We start from the raw sequence: 13,744 nt of genomic DNA on the forward strand, positions 1-13,744 counted from the left end.
TTGCCCCCGTTCCCGGCGCAGGATCGGAGCGGTGCGAAGAGGTTTCGGCCGGGGGAAGGTCCTGCCTTTGGAAGGGGACACGCGGAGGGGAGCGGAGCTTGCGCGGGGGCGGGAGAGGAGGGGGAGGCTTCACCTGCGCTCCCCCCGCCGGGGGGGCCGGGGTTCCGCTCCGCCGCTGCGGGCAGGGCTGGTTCATTCATCTGAATACGAAAAAAAAAAAAAAGGAAAAAGAAAGCCAAAAGAAGAAGAAAAAATTGAGGAATTTTTAAAGATTTTTAATTTTTTTTTAATTTTTTTTTTTTTTAAATACGGAGGGAACCTCCCCCGCCCCGCGCTGCCGGAGCCCTTTTTGCCACAAGTTCGCGGCGCGCCTGCGGGAGCGGCTCCAGTCCAGTTTTTCGGGCGCTCTCTGCGTCCTTTTGCCTCCTCTGCCTCCCCTTCCTGCCCCATCTCCCCGTGTCCTCCCCTGCCTCTCCTTGTCCTCCCCTGCCCGTCCGTACCTCCCGTGCCTCCCCCGGCCTCCTCGTGTCTGCCCTGACTCTTCCTAGCTGCCCCTGTGCTCCCCCGGCCTCCTCTGCTTCCTTTTGCCTCCCCTGCCTGTCCTTACCCCGCTCTGCCTCCTCTGCCTCCCACTGCCCGTCCTGCCCGTCCCTGCCTTCCCCATCCTCTCCGGACCCATCCCTACCTTGATCTGCTCTCCCATCCCATCCCATCCCATCCCATCCCATCCCATCCCCTCCCATCCCATCCCATCCCATCCCATCCCTACTTTCCCCTGCTCTTCCATCCCGGCCCTGCCTCCGCTGGCTTCTCCATCCCGGCCCTTCTCTCCCATCCCGGCCCTTCCATTCCATCCCATCCCATCCCGGCCCTGCTTTCCCATCCTATTCCTACGATCCCTGCCCTCCCCATCCCAGCCCTGCTCTCCCCATCCCATTCCTACAATTCGTGCTCTCCCTATCCCGGCCCTGCTCTCCCATCCCATCCCATCCCATCCCATCCCATCCCATCCCATCCCATCCCATCCCATCCCATCCCATCCCATCCCATCCCATCCCATCCCATCCCATCCCATCCCATTCCTGCAATCCCTGCCCTCCCCATCCCGTCCCTGCACTCCGCTTCCTGTCCCTGCACTCTCCATCCCGGCCCTTCTCTCTCATCCCATTCCTGCATTCCTCACCTTCCTAATCCCAGTCCTGCCCTCCACATCCCGGCCCTGCTCTCCCATCCCATCCCATCCTTGCATTCCCTGCTCTCCCCATCCCGGCCCTGCTCTCCCATCCCATCCTTGCATTCCCTGCTCTCCCCATCCCGGCCCTGCTCTTCCACCCCATCCCATCCCTGCAATCCCTGCTCTCCCCATCCCGGCCCTGCTCTTCCACCCCATCCCATCCCTGCAATCCCTGCCCTCCCCATCCCGGCCCTGCCTCCGCGGGCCTCCCCTCTCGGCGGGGGCTCAGGTGCGGCCGCCCCCGCGGGCCCCGCAGGTACCGCCCGCCGCTGGAGCGGCCGCCCGGGGCTCGGGGCTGCGTGGGCGCCCGCGGGTGGGCGGCGGGGCGGGGGCGGAGGGAGGGAAGGAGGGGTGCGGGCCGCGGGTCCGCGTGTGTGTGCCGTGCCCAGGGGGAGGTTTCTTGCACACGCACACACACACACACCGCACACACGCGCGCACCCGCAGGACCGGCCCCGCTCCGGCCCCCCCCCCGCTCCCGGCTCACACCATGTTCCAGCCGTCCGCGAAGCGCTGCTTCACCATCGAGTCCCTGGTGGGCAAGGACACCCCCCTGGGCCCCGAGGACCCCCCGCGCCCCGCCGCCCTCGCCTACCCCGGCCCCGCCGCCGCCGCCGACGCCGCCGCCGCCTTCGCCCCCGGCTTCCAGGGAGCCGCCGGCCGGGCCCTGTACGGCAGCGCCGAGCTCGTCTTCCCCGAGGCCGTGGGGCACCCGGCGCTGCCCGTCGGGCCCCCCCAGCTGGGGGGCTCGGCCCTGCCGCACCCGCACCCCTTCTTCGGGCCGCAGCACCGCGACCCGCTCAACTTTTACCCCTGGGTGCTGCGGAACCGCTTCTTCGGCCACCGCTTCCAAGGTGAGCGGGGCCCGCGGGGGGCGCGGGCCGAGCGCTGCCGGGGCCCCGGGGGCTGCGGGGCTCCGCACCGGGGCTCGGGGGGCTCTGCCTGCACCGCAGGACCTGTTGCTGCCGTGCCTGCACGCACGGCCGGGGCTCCGGGCGCTCCGTACCGGGGCCGGTGCCTCCGAGAGCCCGGTGCCTCCGAATGCCCGGTGCCTCCGAACGCCCGGTGGCTCCGAACGCCCGGTGGCTCCGAACGCCCGGTGCTTCCAAGAACCCGGCGCCTCCGCAGCCCCGGTGTCTCCGCAGCCCCGGTGTCTCCGCACCCCCGGTGCCGGTGCCTTTGCACAGCCGCGGCCGGAGCTCTGCCGCAGCCCCGCAGAGTCCCGGCCGAGCATCGCGGAGCTCCGGGGGACGGGACCGGCGCCGCCGCCTCCGTGCGCAGCCGAGCCGGGAATTTGGTTTTCTCCTTCCCGGGAACGAAGGGAAGGATTTCGGTGCCGTGGATCTCGGCTGCGCAGAGAGATGTTGTTTGGTTCTGTAGATTTTCCCTCGATCCCTTTTCTTCTCTTTATTTCTTTCTTCTCTTTCTTTCCTTCTCTTTCTTTTCCTCACTTTCTTGTTTTGCTTCTTTCGTTCTTTCTTCTTTTCGTTCATTCTTTCTTTCTCTTAATTTTCCCATTCTGTCTCTATTTCTTTTATCTTTATTTTCTTTCTCTCCGTTCCTTCCTATCCTCTTTCTTTTCCTTTTCCTTTCTGTAGCTGCGTCCTTTTCTTTCCTTTTTTTTCCCATGTTTTTTCTTTCTCTTTATTTTTTCCTTTTTTTTTTCCTTTTCTTTTTTTTTTTTTTTTTTTTTTTTTTTTTTGCCTCTCCGTTTCCCCTCCACCGCCGTCTCCTCTGTCCCGCCGCGGTGCCGGGGGGTCCCGCAGCCCGGATTAGTTTTATCTGCTCGGCACCAACCCCTCGCTGGTCCCCGGAGCTCCGCCGGGGATCGCGGCCGCTGCCGGCGGCGCCCGGGGGCTCCGGCCCGGCCCCCTCGGCCCCGGGAGCGGCTCCGGTTCCCCCCCGGCCCCGAGCCCGGCCCGCCGCTCTCCCGAGCCGTCCCTCTCTCCCGCCTTCTCTCTCCTCTTTTAATTTTCTCTTTCTTCCCTTGCTTTCGTTTCTTTCTACCTTGTTTCGCTCGCTCGCTTTACAGATTTTCTTCTCTCGTTCGTTGTTCTTTGCTTCTTTCCTTCTTTCTATTTTTTTGCTCTCCCACTTATTTTCTCTCTCTTTCTCCTTTCACTTTCTTTTCCTTCTGTTTCCTTTTCTCTTTCTTTCCCTCTTTTAAAAATTGCTTTCCCACTTTCTCTCTTTCCGTGTCCCCTTCCCTCTTTCTTTCTTCCCTCCACTTTTTCTTTCTTTCTTAGTTTTTCTTCTCTATTTTTCCTGTCACTTTCTCAGTCTTCCTCCTATTTTATAATTTCTTTTTCTCTCTGTCTCAGTTCTTTCTCTGCCTCCACCTTCTCTTCCTCTCTTTCCTCTTCCTGCTCCTCTCCCCATCCATCCCTTCTCCCTCTCTTTCTTTATTTCTTTCTCTCTCTCCCTGCCCTCCCTTTTGCGCCGTGTCCAACCCCACCGCGGGCCTGAGAGGATCCAGAACGTGGCACAAAACCCGCAATTTCAGGGTGGGGAAATCTCCCAAACCCCCTCAATTCCCCTTTTTGTGCCCTTGCCGTGTCACAGGGCCGGGAAGTGACCCCGAGGGGGGCCGGGGCCGCGCTGAGCTCTGTGTGTGCCCGCAGGGAGCGAGGTGTCCCAGGAGAGCCTCCTGCTGCACGGCCCCTTCGCCCGCAAGCCCAAGCGCATCCGCACGGCCTTTTCCCCATCGCAGCTGCTGCGCCTGGAGAGAGCCTTCGAGAAGAACCACTACGTGGTGGGAGCCGAGCGCAAGCAGCTGGCCAGCAGCCTCAGCCTCTCCGAGACACAGGTACTGCCACCTGCCTGTCCCCCCGTGTCCCGCCGTGTCCCTCCTGCCTGTCCCCGGTGTCCCTCCCTGTCCCAGCAGCGGCCCCAGCCCCGCACGCCGCTCCCGTGTGAAACCCCAGTGGGACTCCCCAGGACACCCCCAGAGCCTGCAGGAGTCCTGGGGCTCCTCGGGGTGGGTTTGGGGTTTTTGTCAGGCAGCTTTTGGTGTTCCAGGAGCTGTGGCAGGTTTGGGGTTGGGAATGCAGCTCTGGTGTTGTCCCGCTCTCCCGAGCGCTTTCCCAGTGTTGTTTCTCGCTGGTTTGGGGTGTTTGGCCTGGGAGAAATTCGTGGATTTAAAAATCCAGTTAGGAAAGGAGCAGCAGGCTGAAGGCTTCCCTGGAAAGCTGGAAAACCGTGGCTGAGCCGAGCAGCTCTGGGTCTGTGCACCAGCACCCGGAATTCAGGATGGGTGTGAGACGGTGCTGCCGCAGGGCGCTGGTGTTGGGTGAGACTTTCTGGGATCACAACAGACATTTCACAGGAATTTAGATGTAAGGAGACCCAGGAGAAGCACGAGGATGAAAGGAAAAGTGTACAGAGCTGGGGGAAAATGTGGGAGCTGGGGCTGAGCATCTCTGTGCGTCCGAGCCCGGTGTCCCGGTGAGCGGCTGTTCCCAACCGCTCCAGGAGAAGGAGTTTTATTTCCCAGGAAGGGAGAAAGTTTTTCCCCAAATCCTGGTGAGGTGGTTGGGCCTATGTGCTGAATTAATTGAAATTTTAAGCTTAAATTTAGTTGGGAAATAAAGCTGGAGCCGTGGGTGTTCCCAGTACCCGCCTGGCTCATCCTTGCCCAGGCTCTGCCAAACAAAACCTCCAGACGCGTCCCTGGGAGCAGGAACTTCCTGGGAGGAAAATGTCACCGGCACAGGGACGGAGGAAAGGAGCAGCTGCGGGTGTTGGGAAGCAGGGACTGAGCCCCCCAAATCCCCAGGGTGTTTGGATCCCGAGGGTGATGCTGTCCCAGCCTGCAGCTCGCGGGGCTCAGCGCCGACACCGGCTCAGGGCCCTTCCCGCTGCTGCCGCCACCTCTCCGGGCTGGAATGGGGGGAAAAAAGGGGAAAAAAGGACAAAACCCAAAGGTCAAAGAACAGCCAGGAACTTGTCGGGGTGGAAAGGGCAGCTGTGGGATGCCCCAGGGGGAGCTTAGCCATTCCCTGGCCTTTCCCAGCGCTGCCCGGAGCCTGAATGCAATAATGCCATTTCCTGGGGAAGCGCAGCAACGGCATCCAGCCCAAATCCCAGGGAGGTTTCAGGGTGCAAAGAGGCCACGGAGATGTTTTAAATTTTCATTCCTCGGGTGCTGCAGGCTGTTTGGTGGTGTGGTGTTTCCGTGATTTTGGGAAGCGGCTGCTGCTGCTGGCAGGGAGCGAGCACGGGGACCACGGGAGGCAGCGGCAGGGCCGGGGAAGGCTCCGTCCTTCCCGCGGCCCCACGGATCCATCCGGGAACAGCCCCCGGCTCTGGGGCTTCAGCCTGCAGGGAAACGTTTTTCCTTTCTGTTTTGTGGCTTTGGAAAAATATAAAAAAAAAAAAATCTGTTTTAATTACCTGGAGGGAAATAATTTCAGTGTGCCGAGGGATGGGAGACACCCGGGTATTGAGATCAGAGGAGTGGGATAGCCAGGGGCTGGTGGCTGTGCCAAACCCAGGATATTATTATGGTTATTATTACCATGATTATAATTATTACTAATTAAATATTCAGTGACAAATCCTGCATGGAATCAAATTCCCATGGAAAACCAGCCTGCTTTACCCATGACACCCATCCTGGTGTGACACAGGTGTATTTTCACCTGGGGCCCTACACCTGAATCCACATTTTGGGGGGTTTTACCGTTTTTTCACGGATTTAGCAATTCCCAGGGGGTTGCAGCTCATGGCTGTGCCTGGCCCTATTTCCCAGCTGCTTTTCCCCCTGGAAAAGGGGGAAAAGGGAGCAGCACCTGGAGCAGCCCAGGGCAGGTGAGGAGGGTTCAGGTCCTGCCCAGCATCAGGAAATGCCTTGGGATATGGGCTGGGGATGGTGCAGGTGTTTAACCCCTTCCCAGCCGATCTCCTGCCGAGGAGCTGCGTTAATTCGGGGTGAGATTGGAACAACAGGCCCAGAACAGCAAAATCAAAGGGGCTGGGGGAACAAAATGCAGCTCAGGGCCCTGAGGGAAATCAATCCAAAAGTGGGATCGGGGTGGAGAAGGTGCAGGGAGGGCTCTGAAGGGATCTGGGATGGTCTGAGCAAGGGGGGTTTGGGTGTGATGGGGACACAGGGCTGTGACACAGGTGGCATCAAGCTGGGCATTGGGGGCGGGTCTGGGCAGGGTGAGGGCACCGGGATCAGCAGGGATCCTGGGCTCTGGGATCAGCAGGGATCCTGGGTTCTGGGATCAGCAGGGATCCTGGGCTCTGGGATCAGCAGGGATCCTGGGTTCTGGGATCAGCAGGGATCCTGGGCTCTGGGATCAGCAGGGATCATGGACATTGGGGTCAGCAGGGATCCTGGACATTGGGGTCAGCAGGGATCCTGGGCTCTGGGATCAGCAGGGATCCTGGGCATTGGGATCAGCAGGGATCATGGGCATTGGGATCAGCAGGGATCCTGGACATTGGGGTCAGCAGGGATCCTGGGCTCTGGGATCAGCAGGGATCCTGGACATTGGGGTCAGCAGGGATCCTGGGCTCTGGGATCAGCAGGGATCCTGGGCTCTGGGATCAGCAGGGATCATGGACATTGGGATCAGCAGGGATCCTGGGCTCTGGGATCAGCAGGGATCCTGGACATTGGGATCAGCAGGGATCATGGACATTGGGATCAGCAGGGATCCTGGACATTGGGGTCAGCAGGGATCCTGGGCTCTGGGATCAGCAGGGATCATGGACATTGCTCTGGGATCAGCAGGGATCATGGGCTCTGGGATCAGCAGGGATCATGGACATTGGGATCAGCAGGGATCATGGGCACTGTGCTGGCATTGGGATCAGCAGGGATCCTGGACATTGGGGTCAGCAGGGATCATGGACATTGGGATCAGCAGGGATCCTGGGCTCTGGGATCAGCAGGGATCCTGGACATTGGGATCAGCAGGGATCCTGGACATTGGGATCAGCAGGGATCATGGGCTCTGGGATCAGCAGGGATCATGGGCTCTGGGATCAGCAGGGATCCTGGGCTCTGGGATCAGCAGGGATCCTGGGCTCTGAGATCAGCAGGGCCCCCATGCCCTGTGGGTGCTTTGGGATCAGCAGGGCCCCCATGCCCTGTGGGTGCTTTGGGATCAGCAGGGCCCCCATGCCCTGTGGTACTTTGGGATCAGCAGGGCCCCCATGCCCTGTGGGTGCTTTGGGATCAGCAGGGCCCCCATGCCCTGTGGTACTTTGGGATCAGCAGGGCCCCCATGCCCTGTGGGTACTTTGGGATCAGCAGGGCCCCCATGCCCTGTGGTACTTTGGGATCAGCAGGGCCCCCATGCCCTGTGGGTACTTTGGGATCAGCAGGGCCCCCATGCCCTGTGGTGCCCAGGGCCGTGTGCCAGGCTGGGATCTGGGATGTGTGCTGGCAATGGGACGAGCTGGGGGCACCGTGCTGTGTCCTGGCGGGTTGGGCATGGCCTCACTGGTGGCACCAGGTCACTTCCCCTGCCATGGGAGCAGTCTGGGCTGGGAAGGCGCTTCCCTGGGTTCCTCTGGCATGATGGAGCCCAGAATTCCCAGCAGAGCCGCTCCAACCTGGCACCTCATGGGGCAAACCCCACCTGGGGTCTCCAATCTGCACTCCCTGAGCAGAGGCCTCCCCCTGGCTGCTGCAGGGGGAGCTTGGGGTGGGTATGGAGCCCCTGTGTGTCCCCGTGTCCCCTCACAGCTTTGGGGTGGTTATGGAATCCCTGGATATCCTGCTGTCCCCTCACAGCTTTGGGATTTTTATGGAGTTTCCATGTATCCCAGTGTTCCCTCCTGGTTTTGGGGTGATTATGGAATCCCTGGATATCCTGCTGTCCCCTCACAGCTTTGGGGTGGTTATGGAGTCCCTGGATATCCCCTCCTGGTTTTGGGGTGATTATGGAGTCCCTGGATATCCCAGTGTCCCCTCACAGCTCTGGGGTGATTTTGGGGTCCCTGGGTATCCTGCTGTCCCCTCCTTGTTTTGGGGTGATTTTGGGGTCCCTGGGTATCCTGCTGTCCCCTCCTTGTTTTGGGGTGATTTTGGGGTCCCTGGGTATCCTGCTGTCCCCTCCTTGTTTTGGGGTGATTATGGGGTCCCTAGATATCCTGCTGTCCCCTCCTGGAGCTGTCCCTGCATGGACAGGGCAGCCCTGGCCGGGGCTCGGTGCTGGCTGTAATTAATAATTAATAATTAACGGAGCGAATGCCTGGGAATCACAGGAGGAGAAAGATGCCCAGATAGAGCTGCAGAGGGGCCCCGTGTGAGGCCCAGGGCTGGCAGCTGTCCCCTGACCTGAGAGCTGTCCCCAAAAACAAACCGGAGAAGTTTGGGGGGTTTTTATGAGGAAAGTCCCCGCGGGAACAGGCAGAGGTGCAGTGCCAGTGGGGGTGGTGGCACTTGGGGTGACAACCTGGCACGGGCAGGGTCACCCTGTGACAGCCGGGCTGCTGCCTCCCTGTCCCCATCCAGGGCCACCCCGTGCCCTCACCCTTTGTGTCACCGCCTGGGCAAGCTCCACAGTGATTTTAACTGTCCCCGAGTGGTGATGGCAATGTCACCTTGGGGGCAGCGCTGATTCCGCGCTGCCATCGGATGTCACTGGTGGCCCTCGGGGCACGGCACAGCTGGGAATGTGCAGGGAAACAGGGATGGGAGCCGGGCTTAGGGACAGGACAGGGATGCAGGAGCCACCTCGGGGACTGTCCTTGTCCCTGTCCCTGTCCCTGTCCCTGTCCCTGTCTCTGTCCCTGTCCCATCCCTGTCCCTGTCCCTGTCCCATCCCTGTCCCTGTCCCTGTCCTGCAGCAGGAGCTCGGGCCGGGAGGTGACCCCGGGGGACAGAGCCAGCCCCGGGAGCGGCGGGGCCGGGACGTGGCATGCACAAACACGCGGCACGAGAAGGGTTCATTTGGGAAGGGATGGAGCCCCGGGCTCGGGGCTTTAGAGCGATTCCTCCCGGAGCTCGGGGCCAGCTCATCCCCGCTGCCATTGGGAGCTCCCCGCAATTCTCCCGCCGTGGCTGCGGCCTTTGGAGCGAGGGACGCGGCCCGGGAGCTCCTCCAGCCCGGGAACATCCCCGCTCCCAGCCGGGGATCCCGAGGAGCCGCAGGAACCGAGCCCAGCCGAGCCGCCGCTCCCCCGGCCCGCTCCGGCACAGATTGAACTGCTCGGGCAGGTTTAATCGCTTTGTGCCTCGGTTCCCCTTCCACAATTTAGGGATAAGGCAACTTCTCCTCTCCCGGAGGTTTAATTAAAGTTTGCAAAGTGCTCCGCGGCGCCTGGATGAAAGGCGCCAGCCCGGCACGGCTCCGGGAATGCCCCAGAGGCAGGAAAGGCAATGGATCGTGTCCCGGGAATGCCCCAGAGGCAGGAAAGGCAATGGATCGTGTCCCGGGATTGTGTCCCGCTGCCAGGAGGAGCCGTTCCGAGCCGGGGCAGCCCAAAGTCAGCGGCTGCTGCTGGGCTGGTGTGGCTCCAGGGAATGCCGGCCCGGGGTGGGAATGCTGGGCTGGGATGGGAATGATGGGCTGGGATGGAAATGCCTGGGATGGGATGGAAATGCTGACCAGGGATGGGAATGCCTGGGATGGGAATGCCAGGCTGGAATAGGAATGCTGGGCTAGGAATGAGAATGCTGGGATGAGAATGCTGACCCGGGATGAGAATGCTGACCTGGGATGGGAATGCTGGGCTGGAATGGGAATGATGGGCTGGGATGGAAATGCTTGGGATGGGAATGCCAGGCTGGAGTAGGAATGCCTGGGATGGGAATGCCTGGGATGGGAATGCAGGTCCCAAATGCCGGCCTGAGCTGGGAATGCTGCTCTGGGATGGGAATGATGGTTCGGGATGGGAATGTCGGCCCAAGAACTGGGAATGCTGGCCCGAACTGGGAGTCCTGGCCCCCGAACTGGGAATGCCGGGCTGGGATGGGAATGCTGACCCGAACTGGGAGTCCTGGCCCCCATACTGGGAATGCCGGGCTGTGCGGGCCCGGGGAGGCTCCGGAGCAGGGAGCGGCCGTGCCGGGGCTGAGGGGAAAGGGCCGATGGTCCCGGGATGGGCTGAGCGGGGCCCGCGGCTGCAGGGCACGAACGGCTGCGGGAGAAAGCTCAGCCTGGGCCGGGCTGGGCTGGGCTGGGAGCCAGGCAGCGTCCGCAGCCCGCCGGGGGCATCCTCATCCTACCGAGGGCACATCCTCATCCCGCCGGGGGCATCCTGGTTCCCACCTGCGGCATCCACATCCTGCACCACTGCCCCACTGCCATCCCCATCCCACCCCACTGCCATCCCTCACCCCCCATCCCTGCCTGCAGCATCCTGCACCCCATCCTGCACCCCTGCCTGCAGCCTCCCACCTGCAGCATCCCTCAGCACTGCCCGCAGCGCCCCTCATTCCCAGATGGAGCATCCCATAACCCTGCCTGCAGCATCCCACATCCCTTACCCCGTCCACTCTGCTTCCTGCAGCATCCTGCATCCCTCACCGCTGCCATCCCCCATCCTGCATCCCATATCCTGCATCCCTGCATCCCTACCTGTGCCATCCCCATCCCTGTCTGTGCCATCCCATATCCTGCATCCCTGCATCCCTGCATCCCTCACCGCTGCCATTCCCCATCCTGCATCCCTGCCATCCCCATCCCCATCCCTGCCTGTGCCATCCCACCTCCCTCGGTGCCCCCTGACCCTGTGAGTGCCCCCAGCATCCCAAAGTGCCCCAGGCCCTGCTGCCTGTCCCCAGCCCAGCCCCTGCTGCCAGCGCTGGAGCCAGGACTGTGGGGTGGGTCAGGGCTCCTGGGTGGGATCCCAGGGATGGAGACTCTGCTCGGGCTCCTGGGACAGAGTCTGGCACCAGCAGAGCAGGAAAGGTCTCCTGGAACCTCGGTGTGGTCAATTAATGATGGATAATTGGGATTCTGGTCTTGGCTGGAGGTGTGGGGATGGGCCCAGGCATCATCCCAGTGTCCCTGGAGCTGCTGTGCCAGTGGCACCCTGGCACCAGTGGTCAATTAATGATGGATAATTGGGATTCTGGTCCTGGCTGGAGGAGTGGGGATGGCCCCAGGCATCATCCCAGTGTCACTGGAGCTGCTGTGCCAGTGGCATCCTGGCAGCAGTGGCAGCTGGAACAGGGCTGGCTTTGGCTGCTTCCCCATTCTGTGCCAGTCCAGGCCAAGCCCAGCTCGGGCTGACGGGCTCTGGGTGCTGTGAGCAGTGTCACCTGTGCTGTGAGCAGTGTCACCTGTGCTGTGTCTGTGTCAGGCTCTGGGTGCTGTGAGCAGTGTCACCTGTGCTGTGAGCAGTGTCACCTGTGCTGTGTCTGTGTCAGGCTCTGGGTGCTGTGAGCAGTGTCACCTGTGCTGTGAGCAGTGTCACCTGTGCTGTGTCTGTGTCAGGCTCTGGGTGCTGTGAGCAGTGTCACCTGTGCTGTGAGCAGTGTCACCTGTGCTGTGTCTGTGTCAGGCTCTGGGTGCTGTGAGCAGTGTCACCTGTGCTGTGTCTGAGGTGTCAGGCTCTGGGTGCTGTAGGGAATGTCACCTGTGCTGTGTCTGAGGTGTCACCAAGTGTCCTTCACCCCCCTGTGTTTCTGCAGGACTGTGAGGTGGCAGCAGCCACATTTGTGCCACATTTGTGCCCCGTGTCCCACCTTGCTGTGGGAAACTGAGGCATGGTGGGGTGGCTGTGGGAGCGCTCCTGGAGGGACGGGGAGAGGGATGGGCATAGGAATAGGAACAGGAATAAGGATAGGGATAGGGACAGGGACAGGGACAGGGATAGGGATAGGGACAGGGATAGGGACAGGGATAGGACAAGGACAGGGATGGGGACAGGGACAGGGATGGGGATGGGGACAGTGATGGGGATAGGGATAGGGGTAGGGACAGGGATAGGAATAGGGATGGGGATAAGGATAGGGACAGGGACAGGGATGGGACAGGGATAGGAAGAGGAGCAGGGACAGGACAGGAACAGGGATGGAGACAGGGATAGGAACAGAGGCATGGACAGGGATAGGAACAGGGACAGGGATGGAGACAGGGACAGGCCAGGCCCAGAGCCAGTCTGTCCACTCTCCAGGGAATCCCGAGCCTCCCGCCCTGCAGGCCTGGTGGTGGAGCCCACAGGCGCTGTGTGTGTGCTGCAGGTGCAGGTGTGGTTCCTGTTGCAGGTGAAGGTGTGGATCCTGTGTGCTGCAGGTGAAGGTGTGGTGCCTGTTGCAGGTGAAGGTGTGGATCCTGTGTGCCCAGGTGAAGCTGTGGTTCCTGGGTGCCCAAGTGAAGGTGTGGTTCCTGTGTGCCCAGGTGAAGCTGTGGTGCCTGTTGCAGGTGAAGGTGTGGTTCCTGTGTGCCCAGGTGAAGCTGTGGTTCCTGTTGCAGGTGCAGGTGTGGTTCCTGTTGCAGGTGAAGGTGTGGTTCCTGTGTGCCCAGGTGAAGGTGTGGTTTCTGTTGCAGGTGAATCTGTGGTTCCTGTGTGCCCAGGTGAAGGTGTGGTTTCTGTTGCAGGTGAAGCTGTGGTGCCTGTTGCAGGTGAAGGTGTGGTTCCCGTGTGTTGCAGGTGAAGGTGTGGTTCCTGTGTGCCCAGGTGAAGCTGTGGTTCCTGTTGCAGGTGAAGGTGTGGTTCCAGAACAGGCGGACGAAATACAAACGGCAGAAGCTGGAGGAGGAGGGCCCCGACTCGGACCAGAAGAAGAAGGGCTCGCACCACATCAACCGATGGCGCCTGGCCACCAAGCAGTCGAGCGGGGAAGACATCGACGTCACCTCCAACGACTAAGGCAGGGCCGGGCTGCAGGTGCGGCCAGCATGGCGAGGAGCCCGCGGCACGCAGGGGGGACCCCGGCGGCGGCACCCACCGCACTCTAGGGACGCTCTAGGGACACTCTGGGGACACTCTGGGGACACGGCCACGCCGCCGCCGCCGCCCGCGGCCTTTCCCGGGGCCGGGGCCCGTGCCCGTCCCCCCGCCGCCCGGGGCCACCCTCGGAGGGGCTTTCGGGGCGCTGCCGCCCCGCCGAGCAGGGAGAGGAGGCTGCCAGGGCGGCCCCCAGCGCATCCTCCCCGCGCTGCGGCCCGGGAGATGCACCCACCGCCTCCCACCCGAGGCTCCGTGTTCCAAGCCCTCCTCGTTTGCCTTTTTATTCTCATTTCCCCTCCCTTATTTTCTCCGTTGTTCCCATCGTTTGGGGTTTTTTTATGACGATTTGTTTTAATTTATTCTCTCTCCCCGTGCCCGTGTGCGTGCGTTCCCTCCCGTAGGTAGCGGCTGTAGTGAGTGTTACTGCGTGGAAATAAAGGAAAAACCTGCTGGAAACTCACCTGGACACCCGCCAGGGGTGGGGACAGCGGGGTCCCTGTGGGACGGCCACTGGGAGGCACTGGGGGGCACTGGGAGAGAGGGAACAGGGGGAGTTTGGTGGCTCCATGGCACTGGGTGAGGACAGGGATGTCCCCTCGGGGGTGCCACAGATGTGACAGGTATGTGGGGTGTCCCTGGGGGTCCCACAGG

The 13,744-nt window shown here is 61.5% G+C and overlaps 1 protein-coding gene across 1 annotated transcript; it reads left to right on the forward strand.

The window, feature by feature from the left end:
- The first annotated feature begins 1,724 nt into the window (after positions 1–1,724).
- EMX1 (empty spiracles homeobox 1) lies at positions 1,725–13,539 on the forward strand. Its single transcript, XM_066549272.1, has 3 exons — positions 1,725–2,088; positions 3,856–4,040; positions 12,845–13,539. The coding sequence occupies exons 1-3, from the start codon at positions 1,725–1,727 to the stop codon at positions 13,010–13,012; spliced, it is 717 nt and encodes a 238-aa protein (XP_066405369.1). The 3' UTR covers positions 13,013–13,539.
- The last annotated feature ends 205 nt before the right edge of the window (positions 13,540–13,744 follow it).

This window comes from Molothrus aeneus, chromosome 4 (genome assembly GCF_037042795.1).
Source record: "Molothrus aeneus isolate 106 chromosome 4, BPBGC_Maene_1.0, whole genome shotgun sequence".
NCBI classification, from domain to species: domain Eukaryota; kingdom Metazoa; phylum Chordata; class Aves; order Passeriformes; family Icteridae; genus Molothrus; species Molothrus aeneus.

Bases quoted from the DNA above. Each gene is read 5' to 3' on its own strand.
- EMX1 (XM_066549272.1), top strand. From the start codon at position 1,725: ATGTTCCAGCCGTCCGCGAAGCGCTGCTTCACCATCGAGTCCCTGGTG. The intron at 2,089-3,855 runs GTGAGCGGGGCC...GTGTGCCCGCAG, and splicing joins CTTCGGCCACCGCTTCCAAG to GGAGCGAGGTGTCCCAGGAG. The intron at 4,041-12,844 runs GTACTGCCACCT...TTCCTGTTGCAG, and splicing joins TCAGCCTCTCCGAGACACAG to GTGAAGGTGTGGTTCCAGAA.